The 11,183-nt window shown below is 52.7% G+C and overlaps 1 protein-coding gene across 1 annotated transcript in view; it reads left to right on the plus strand.

Moving 5' to 3' along the window:
- The window catches only part of EPHA10 (EPH receptor A10), a 31,476-nt gene extending 27,962 nt beyond the window's left edge, over positions 1-3,514 (plus strand). Inside the window, exon 17 of the mRNA XM_056509104.1 lies at positions 810-3,514. Coding sequence (XP_056365079.1) covers positions 810-924 — 115 coding nt within the window. The 3' untranslated portion in view covers positions 925-3,514. The remainder of the gene's footprint in view (positions 1-809) is intronic.
- The last annotated feature ends 7,669 nt before the right edge of the window (positions 3,515-11,183 follow it).

The following is an 11,183-nucleotide window of genomic DNA, read 5'->3' on the forward strand; positions in this document are numbered from 1 at the left end:
CCCTGTGTAATGGTTTGAAAGCAAAACCAGTGAGAGACTCCAAGTCAGAAATACAATTTAATACAAAAAAAAGGAGAAAAATAAAATACATGCAATAGTACAAAAGAAAAACCACTGACTGAGTCAGAAAACACTGACACCCTGCTAGTTAGGGTGGTGGTAACAGTGCAGGTGAAGTGGGCTTGTTGGAGCAGTGATCCTGTAGAAAGGTCTGGTAGCTCTTGTCCTCTGGAATCCAGTGGAAAAGGCTGCTCTGGTGTTCCAAATCTCAGTTTTTATCTGGGTAGGAAATGTTTGGCTCCTCCCCTGGCTGGAGCATCTCCCAGTGGGATGATGGAATTTTATCAGTCATGCCCTGGGACTCAGTGGCCATTAACAGGAGATATCTCCTGGAGGGAGGATGGGCTGTGGGAAGATAAAGATGATTGCCCAGTTGGTTTAAAGATGGCCCATTAGCAGAGGATATCTCCATGGAGATCAGGGTCACTGCCCCACCTGGTTTCAGCAGATGGTGATAGAATACAAACTTTTTAGCACATCTTTACAATGTAACCCAGGACACCCTGCCAGAGGGCAGAGCCAAATCCAATGTGATTTATGATAATCTGTTGTGCTGCAGCGGGGTCAGAGCTGTCCCACAGCTGGCCTGCTGCAGGTTCCTGTTGGCCTGCTCAGAGTCAGTATTGCTTTGGCTGGGACAGAAGGTTGGGGATTTCCCACCTGTGCGTGCCTGGCCTGGAAGCAGCCGGTGTCGGGGCACACAGTGGTGAGGCTGGTTTGTCCTGGCTGACCTGGGGCTCGTTTTGCAGAGACATCCTCAGCCTGGGGATCACGCTGGCCGAGCACCAGAAGACCCTCCTGGGCGGGGTGCGGGCGCTGCGGGCGCAGGTGATGCAGATGCGCGGGCGCGGCGTGCAGGTGTGAGCGGCTCAGCCCGGCTCAGCCCGGCGCTCCCGGCCAGGGGCGGCCTGCCGGCCCCAGCCAGCCCCACCTCTGAAACCTGGGGGGGCTCAGGGGGGCTGTGGGAGCCGCTGGGTGCTGGCAAACAGGAGGGCAGGGCTCTGGGCAGCCCTGGGTGCGGCGTGCCCGGCGGACGTTGTGTAAGATGAGCCAAACTGTGTTGGTGCCATTTCATGTGGTAGTTGAGTTCACAGGGTGGGATGGACATTTTTGCACTGTCTTAATCCAGAGCCAACACTTCTGTACCTCGTATCCTGCTGAATCCGTGGGTACTTTTATACAGCCTGACAGATCACAGCAACCCCACAAGGAGTTTTTATTGCTTTTATACTCAGAGAGCAGCTCTCACCCAATGCCCAGCTCCTGGAAGGTGACTTTCCCCATCTGTGCTGAAGGAAACTCTTTCCCTCACTACTTCCCTGAGTGTTGACACCTCAGCTGGTGAACAAAACGAAATATTGTCCAGAAAGCACAGAGGAAATGGTGCTGGCTGCATCCATGCAATGCAGGGCACACCCACACTTTGTTTTGTGAGCATGGTCCTGCCTGCCTGGCACGCTGGCTGCTCCCATAGCTGCAGCCTGATCCCTGAGAAGACATAAATAGCATCTTAATAATACAACTTCCCCTGAAGTTTGTTAATTAAATGGGTATTTGCAGCTCTGTATGGAGTTTTCTAAGGCTTTATTAGGATCTGTAAGTATCACAAGTGAATTATTAATGCTGAAAGGCAAAGATTTACATAGGGGATGAAGGCTGTGGGAGATGCTCAGAGTCTGGCTGGGAATCTGCTCCAGTCAGACCCTCCTGCCAGCCTGCTCTGAGAGGATGAGGATCTGAATGAGGATTGAGTGAAGCCCTTGGGGCTGGCACAGTGACCACTCTGCCCAGGAGAATGCTGGATATGCTCTGGGGAGTTTTGCTCTCTGGGAAAAACAAGATCTCTCCTTCCTTCCCCCTCTGCAGTTCAAACCATTTTCCCCCCAAGGTTAGTGTTTTAACATAAATAATTTCTCTAAGTTTGGTTCTCTTAGTTGGGTTGGTCATTTGCCATCCTGCTGTTTCCCACCCTGAAGGGGAATAGCAGTGAACCAAGCCCTGCATCTAGTGCAATGCCTGATCCCGAGGATCAAGTGCAATTTGTGTGCTCTCTGTGTTTACATTTTCTCTCTAGAGAAGGTACATTCCAGGTCTCTAGGCAGGGGGTTGAGCCAGCTTGATTCTGGATGCAGGAGCCACGCTGGGAAGGTGCTGCTGGAGGAGCTGGGTCACCCCAGGGGGGTCTGGGGACATCCAGGGCTTGGTGACAAGGTGACAGTATGGGAAACAGACCTGGCCATGAGCAGCACCATGCTCCCTCGAGTCTCAGAACTGACCCTGCCCCCAGGATGTCAAAAATTAATCCACAAACAGCAGAGTTTTATGTGCAAAAAGGAGACAGAGGAGTCCTTTTTGCTTTATTCCAATAAAGGGAGAGGCCATGGGGCATCCCCTGGGATCTCTCCAATTTTTGGAGCACACAGCCTCCTTTTATCCCAATTTCCCTCTCTCTTTCACCATTGCTGAGGTACTTGAGAGGCACAGACTTCCCAAACACCTGATACCTGAGATTCCCCTCTAATGTACAACCCTCCCTTTTAATTTTTAATTATTACAGAATTCATCGTTTTCCCCATCGCTTCTTTCATCTTTCAATATCCAATTTCATTTATCAGCAAACCTACAGCTCCTTTGTAAAGGCAAATCTCTTTTCCCCATTCATCAATCAGTGGAATCCATCCCATTGTTTCTATTATCTCTCAGAGCTAACCTTATCTACCAGCAGACCTGCAGCTTATTTGTAAAGACAAATCCAACATTCCTCTCAAAAGGAAAGCCCCCCACTGCACAGCCCTCTAGCCCAGCTTTTTGCAAGAATATTCACTGCTAATTGAGATCCTCACCAGCACCAGGCAACAAAATTGGTAAATTAAGTTACAGATTGTTATGATACTAAAATTAACTCCTCTCAGCTTTTCTCCTTGGGGAAGTAGGATAATTAAATTAATCAGCAATGCTGCTTTGGAGCTGCAAGGGAAATGCCTCAAAATGACCCTGGTCCCTTCCCATCCAGCCTCTGGAATTCCACGAGGCTCCTGCCCCAGTCCTGCTGGAGCAGCACCCACAACACTCCCCTCACAAGACACCACGTGGGAATCAAGTTGGTTCATCTCCAGATGCTTTTATATTCATTAGCCACGTATTAAGTACTGTAAATACACACTTGAGAAGTCAATATATATTTTTATAAGCTTGAGAGAAATGTAATATAATATTATAAGGGACTATGTGTGCATCTCATGTTTGAGCTATAGTCAGACATCTCCAGGGAATCTCAGTTGGTTTGGAATATTTAAGAATAATGATAATAATAATAATAGTTATTATAAATGTTAATAAAAATCTATTGACTTTTTTTTTTATTATTATTAATTTTGTATTTACTGAACCACGGTTGAAGCTGGCAATAAAGAGATATCTAAATACCTGAGTAAAACCAACCAGCCATCCTGTCCTGGTTTGTCTGTGTGGGTCATTTCAATGTTTTGGGGAAAATGCCACTTTGTAAAGGTGGCACATGGTGAGTAAGGGACAGTTTTAGTGACATCAGGGTGTGAAGTGATGCCTTGTTTTGTTAAATAACATCTGTAATGAGGTGGGAGGTGAGCTCTGGCTGGAGGGGGTTTCTTGCTGCTGGCACTTTGCAGGGAGGACAGAAGCAGCTGTTTTGCTTTTGGTGTTTGCAGTGCCAGCCTGGCAGGTGCTGTGTGAGTGGGGGATGTTGCTGAGCACAGGGAAGGTGCTGCAGGGGCAGTAAAACAATAATTAATTGTTTTATTGAGTAAATGACAGCCGTGCATGGCCAGCACATTAAATGCAAACTCAGCACACACAATGGTATTTAAAAACCATTTGAGGCGACTCTCCCTGGTTCACATCTCTTTTTCCTGGGCTGCTCAGTGCCCAGGAGCAGGCATTGGGAATGGGTGAAGTCTGTTTGCCTCCTGCTGATCAATTAATTCAGGCAGCCTTTGTTCAAGCCTGACTGGGGCTGTTCTGGCACTACAAAGAGATAATCAGAGTCTGGAGCAGGGTGATGAGCAGTGGATTATTCCCACCCACAGCCAGCCAGAGGCAGATTTACCCAGTTATTGGCATTTGTGCCTCCTTGTGAGATGTGGGGATGGGTTTGTCTCTGCTGTGACCTTCCTGGCACTGTCTGTGGGACATCTCCTGTCCTGGCCTCACCCCCTGTGCCAGCCCTGCCCACTCTGCACCAGAGGAAGGGGCTCTGGGGAAAGGGGGTCAGGCAGGGAACCCCAAAGTGCAGCAGTGCTGTCAAGGATGGCTCAGCACTTGGCAGGCACTGATCACACGGGGATTGGAAAATGAAACGTTCATTGCATGGTGCTGGTGAAAGCACTGCCACAGCATCCAGCTGGCACCACCAGCAGGTCTGTGTTTTAGGGAGGAGCCAGGGCTCCTCATCTTGCCCCTCACTCCCACTCAGCAGCCTCTGACATGAAATCCATCACTTCCCCCTTCCCTTAGTGGGCTCTCACTGCAGAGAGGCTGCACAGACCCATCTGTGGAGAGGCCTGGCTGAGCCATCCCTGCCATGAGAGCAGAGTGTGGGGTCAGAGCAGCCTGGCCTGGCTGCCACTGTGCCCACCCTGCCTGCACAGCAGGGATATGGGCAACAGGAGGGCAGCGTTAAATGTGGCACTGTTAAAAGAACCTGGGTCTGGAGGAAGAGCAAGGTTTGAATGTGTATAATTGCTAATTATCAGGGAGACTGAGTGCCATTTGTCATGGTAATCAGCAGTCTGTCAGGTCAAGTGGCACCAGGATGGATGATGGATGCTTCCTTCCTCCTTCCATTCACCTCCAGGCTCTCAGTGTGCCTGAAGAGCAGTGCCCAGGCTGGGGCACGGCCAGACCCCCTCAGCTGCTCCTGCCCCACCTGGGCTGGGCTCCCAGGGCCACGCTGGGCTGTCCCAGGGCCACGCTGGGCTGTCCCCAGGGCCACGCTGGGCTGTCCCAGTGCCACACTGGGCTGTCCCAGGGCCACACTGGGCTGTCCCCAGTGCCATGCTGGGCTGTCCCCAGTGCCACACTGGGCTGTCCCAGTGCCACGCTGGGCTGTCCCCAGTGCCACACTGGGCTGTCCCAGTGCCACACTGGGCTGTCCCCAGGGCCACACTGGGCTGTCCCAGGGCCACACTGGGCTGTCCCCAGTGCCATGCTGGGCTGTCCCCAGTGCCACGCTGGGCTGTCCCCAGTGCCATGCTGGGCTGTCCCAGTGCCACACTGGGCTGTCCCAGGGCCACGCTGGGCTGTCCCCAGGGCCACACTGGGCTGTCCCAGTGCCATACTGGGCTGTCCCAGGGCCAGACTGGGCTGTCCCCAGTGCCATACTGGGCTGTCCCCAGGGCCACGCTGGGCTGTCCCAGGGCCACACTGGGCTGTCCCCAGTGCCACACTGGGCTGTCCCTGGGCCACGCTGGGCTGTCCCCAGTGCCAGTGCCACGCTGGGCTGTCCCCAGTGCCACACTGGGCTGTCCCAGTGCCACACTGGGCTGTCCCCAGTGCCATACTGGGCTGTCCCAGTGCCACACTGGGCTGTCCCCAGTGCCACACTGGGCTGTCCCAGCACCAGTCTCAGCTGGGACAAGCTGGGTGCACCCATTCTGGCTGGCCAAGGGGTGCCCATACTGAGACACATGTGGGGTTTGTGGCCCAGTTGAGGCAGCCTTGGCACACAGCTGGGTGACCTGGGTGCAGAGCTGGGTGACATTGGTACAGAGCTGGGTGACATTGGTACAGGGTTGGGTGACATTGGCACAGAACAGGGTGACACTGACACAGAGATGGGTGACACTGGCACAGGGCTGGGTGATATTGGCACAGAACTGGGTGACATTGGTACAGGGTTGGGTGACATTGACACAGAACAGGTGACACTGACACAGAACAGGGTGACACTGACACAGAACTGGGTGACACTGGCACAGGGCTGGGTGACATTGGCACAGAGATGGGTGACACTGGCACAGAACAGGCAACACTGGCACAGAACAGGGTGACATTGGCACAGAACAGGTGACATTGGCACAGGGCTGGGTGACATTGGCACAGAACAGGTGACACTGGCACAGAACAGGTGACACTGGCACAGGGCTGGGTGACACTGGCATAGAACAGGGTGACATTGGCACAGAACAGGTGACACTGGCACAGGGCTGGGTGACACTGGCACAGAACAGGTGACACTGGCACAGGGCTGGGTGACATTGGCACAGGGCTGGGTGACACTGGCACAGAACAGGTGACACTGACACAGAACAGGTGACATTGGCACAGAACAGGTGACACTGACACAGAACAGGTGACACTGGCACAGAGCTGGGTGACACTGGCACAGAACAGGTGACACTGGCACAGGGCTGGGTGACATCATTGGCAGCACCCACCAGCCCTGCCGTGCCTGAGCTCAGCTCTCTGCCCTTGTTCCTCCCCACTTAGAGCACAGCCACAGGAGCTGCCTGGCAGGCACTGCAGCCATTTAATTACACAATTGTGAATAACTTCAGCCTTTTTATCGTTCTGAGGCTGACAGCACCTCCAGCACAGACAAAGAGCAGCTGCTATCTCTCGGTGCAGTGGCCACCCCTGGAGGAGCAGGGACAAAAGCAGAGGAGCTGTGCTCTGCCAGCAGGTCCAGATCTGTCCCACAGCCACTGTCCCTGCTCAGGGAGCTGGAGCTTCCTTTTCTCTGCCACCCCTAGAGTCCCAACAGCAGGAGCAAAGGGGAAGGAGAGATGTGAGGTTATTCAGAGGTTTCTGGAGTTTTGTAACACCTTACAAGGTGTTCTCCCCAGGCACCTGCTCCCACACCTCTTTTTTTTTTAAGGATGATGCCTGACTTAGAGGATGTCAGTAATTAAAAGGTCATTTTAGTGAGCTCTGGTTTATTGACAGACCAGACTTTCACTGCTCAATGAACTCTCTGAAAAACAGTCACTTTTGGTGGTGCTGCCAGGGCTGTCCCCACCACAGTGGCAGTGGAGCAGAGCCAGGGTCATCCTGCTGTGCTGCTGGGCACCTCCTCGGGGCTGTGACAAATCCCTGGCACCTGCAGCACGTGGGGAGCTGCCCTTGCTCTGCCCTGCAGAGCACTGGTGCATGGGCAGCCATCAACATCTCCATTAACTCCCACAGTATTTAAATTCCACAATGGGGCTGACATACAGCAGCAGCACATCCCTGTGGGAGCCCTCAATCTTTTATTTTCTTTTATTTTCAGAGGCACCCTGGGGAAACATTTGGAAGAGAACTCAGGACAGGGCAATTCAGGTTTTTCTTGCAGGTCCTTTCTGTATAATGTTTTAATGAAGCCTGTTCCTGCTGATGTGTTCCCAGGGGAATCCTGTGTCTCATTTTGCTGGAAGCTGAATGCAGTTCAGGTGGGATGGGGCAGCACCAATGCCCCAGGTCTGTCTGACTCACCCCTCCCTGCAGGGCCAGAGACTCCTGGAGTCTGAGCACAGAGGTGGTGAGGCTGCCCTAGGGATGGTACTCAGCCCTGGGGGTTCATGCTGTTAAATATTTTAAGTGAATTCTATGAAGCACAAGGAGGCAAAAAGATTCAGAGGGCAATGAAGAAGCTTTTTGTGAGATTTAGGTGTTCCTGGGTAAATGGCTGTTTGTGGTTGTAAATACAGTCTCCCAGGGTAATGGAATTACATCAGGAATTCCTGGACACCTCTGGGGACCCCAAAAATGATGAGAGTTTCCCTGAGCTGGTTAAAAGCATCGTTAGCAGTGCTGTCTCTCCTGAGGAGATCTGTCAGGCACACTGTCTCACAGCAATGCACAAATCCCTGCTTTGCCTCACAGCAAGAAGGATGTGTTAGGTATCACATCACACTGCATCAAAAATGCAAAGTGGCACAATGAATCAAACTCCCCAAAATAAAACCTCCTTCCAAAAATAAGCTTGTCACTGTCAATTTAAGCTCTTACCAAATAAGTGTGATTTGAGACAAGTTTATCTTGCCAGTGATTTACAGTAGTGGGTGTGTTTAATCACTATTTCTGATAGCAAGATTCTGAATAGAAACACCTTCCACTCTCCCTTAAAGGTCCAACTTGAAACCCAGATCCTAAAAAAGTTCTGGTACAGTAGAGCTGGAAGGAGAGAGCACAAAGCACAAACACTCTGGGCACTGAAGGAAAAGGAGCATTTCCTCCATTTCCACTCCCCCAACACCCTCTGGTGACACAGGGGGACTCTGGGCAGGACTACTGCCCACCTGGTCACTGCAGCTCACCACCCTGAGGGGTTTTAGGGGTTATTTAGAGACTAAATCTTACAGAAGTCTGCAGGGAGGGAAGGGATCCTGCCTGGTTAGCAAACTGGGAAAGGCACCAGAGTGGCAGCCCCGGGAAGGGTGTTAGTCTGGAGAAAGCCCTGTGTGCCAAGCATGGCACTAATCCCAGTGGCTCCCCACTCCATCACCAGGGGATGGGTGCTGACATGTCCTGGGCTGTTTTGCTGCAAAGACAAAGCCCTGCCATGTCCCCAGTGCAGCACAGGCAGTGCCACCACCCTGCTCAGGGAACCCCACACAGGCACCAGCCTGTGGCTGGTGGGACCCTCCAAGGCTGAGCCCAGCAGGGGCTCTGTCACTGACTTGAGGAATGTTTCAAACAGATCATTTATTTTCATTAGACTTGTAGCAGTATCTCTGTCCCAGTGTTGCTGATGCAGGTTGACAGCTGTCCTCAGGAATGCTTTAATTGTGTTTTCCTCACTCTGCACAGTTTTAGCTAATGTGTTCTGGCTTCATTAGATTAGACACCTCTTGTCCTCAGGATGTTGTCATGTTTTCAAATGGCTTCAATCAGCACCTCCCAGGCTCTGGCTATTTCAGGATACAATAAAGCTAAACCTGATCCAGGCTGGTGAGTAATGGAGGTGCATCTCCCAGCCTGGCTTTAAATTTGCCTGGCTGACATCCCGTGGCTGCTGGCAGAACACAATTAAACCTCTTGTCTTGCAGGCATCGTCCACAGTTACACACAGCTCGGGAGGAAAGCTCAGCAACAGCAACTGGGTTTCTAATGATCCTGTCATCCAGAGCAGCAGAGAGAGATAAATGAGAGAGTGAGGAAACAGCCAGGATCAAAGCTCAGCTCTGCAGATGTCCAGGGCACGGCAGGTTGCAGGCTGGTGCTCATCTCCTCAGACTGTGTGCCCCCAATGTCATAGAATGAAGTGCAGAGGGACACAGCTGAGCCCACCCAGCACCAGCACTGGGGGCTTCTCTCCTGAGCTTCTCCAGCCATGCTTGTAAACCTCATTCTGCAGAAGTGTTCTTCCTCTTGGGATCCCAGGATCCTTCAGCTGCCTGTGTCCCCAGCACCCAGCTGCAAAGTGGCCACAGGCTCAGGAAGGACCCTGAGGTGGGAAGGGAGCAGCCAGACCCTGGGCTGGGGGCAGAGACCTGCTGCACTCCCTGGGAAGGGCTGGTGGCTCCAGAGCAGCCCTGCACTGTGTCCCTCCTGCAGCCCAGGCAAGGGCTCTCCTTCCCCAGACACTCTCTTCTGGCAGAATTGCCTCAGCCCTGTCTTCTTATCATCAGCCACCACAATATCAGCATCGATCCCTTTCACCCCACAGGCAGTATTTTGACTTCTGGAATTCATCTTACCTAGCAAGGGACTCTAAATATATCCCAGACAATTTCCTCTCCTCATTTTTAATAATCTCTTTCAGCCTTAAATTCATTTTTGAAAATAAGTATTGGGATGATAGGCCTTTTTATCACAGCTGATGGACAATATTCATCACACCTGAGTCCTACTCCTCACAACACGCACACACATTCCTTACAGCAGTTTGAACAGCACTTAATTCATTAAACCCCATCACTGTGTGTGCTCCTCTCAGCAATGTCACTGGAGATTTGTCACTTGGCTCCCTGCAGGCAGCTCTGGTCCCACCTTGCAGAGCCACTGTTGCTCTGGGGCAGGATGGAATGGCCCTGCAGGTGTAAAGGATTCACTGTCCCCACCCTGGAGCCCTCCAGAAGGTGGCAGGTGGAAGAGTAGAAGCAAAAACCCCTTTTCTGCCCAGGATCTCTTTGCTCACTGGGCACAGCAAGGCTGAGGCAATGAGCTGGGGCAGGGCTGGCACATCCTCCAGCCCTGAGCCCTGCTGAGGCTAGAGAGAGCCATGGGGACAGGACCAGTGGTGCCTCTCTGGGCTCCCAACTCAGTCTGGGTCCCCAGGGCAGCAGCTCCTTCAGAAAAACTTCTCCAGCAAATTCCCATTTTGCCAGGCACTGCACCAGGCCCTCACCCTGACCCTGTTTGGTGCTCACACCCCAGCTGGGGATTCAGGCACGAGGCAACTGGGCACTCATGCACAAATTAATCTGCTGCTCAGGGCTGAGCTGCAGCCCCTGATCCGTGCTCAGCTCTCCCAGCCTGCCCTGCCCAAGGGCTGGCCTGGGGAATGTGCTGCACCAGCCTGGAGGTTCCCATTGTGCCAAGGCAAAACAAGGCACAGAAAGGTCTGGGCAGGATTCCCTGAGACCTGTGACCTGGTCTCTGAGTATTCTGCTCCCCACTGTGCCTCTGTGCTCCTCTCTGCACTCTGGGCTGGAACTGAACCATCCTGCTCCTGCTCTGGCACGTTTGGACCTGCAGGAGCTGCTTGGCCAGACAGGACTCGGGGCTGGCAGCTCTTGGCAGGGTTTCTTTGTGCAGCAGATTCCCATGGAGCTGCATTCTGTCACCTTTCTGAGCACTAATGAAGGAACAGGAACACAAAGCAGGGCTGTCTGAGCAGGTCTGGGCCCCTCTGCCCACGCTGCAGACAGAGGCATTTCCAGCTGTACTTTCCCAGTTTCTTGTACCCTCATTTGCAGTCAGCAGAGGCTCCAGCTGACATTGGGAGAGAACAACTCCTCAGATGCCATCAATCAAGTGCCATCAGGATGCAGCTTCCTGGGCTCCAGGGCACAGGGTCACCCTCGGTGGGAGATGTCCAGCTGCAGCTCCTTCCCCTCTCCCAGCACAGCCCAAGCTCTGCTGCAGGGAGAGACCTGGATCTGCAAGCTGCCCCTGGCCACTGACCCCTCCATCCTGCCTCAGTCTCAGACTATTTCAGGGAT

This window comes from Oenanthe melanoleuca, chromosome 23 (assembly GCF_029582105.1).
Source record: "Oenanthe melanoleuca isolate GR-GAL-2019-014 chromosome 23, OMel1.0, whole genome shotgun sequence".
In the NCBI taxonomy this organism is placed as follows: domain Eukaryota; kingdom Metazoa; phylum Chordata; class Aves; order Passeriformes; family Muscicapidae; genus Oenanthe; species Oenanthe melanoleuca.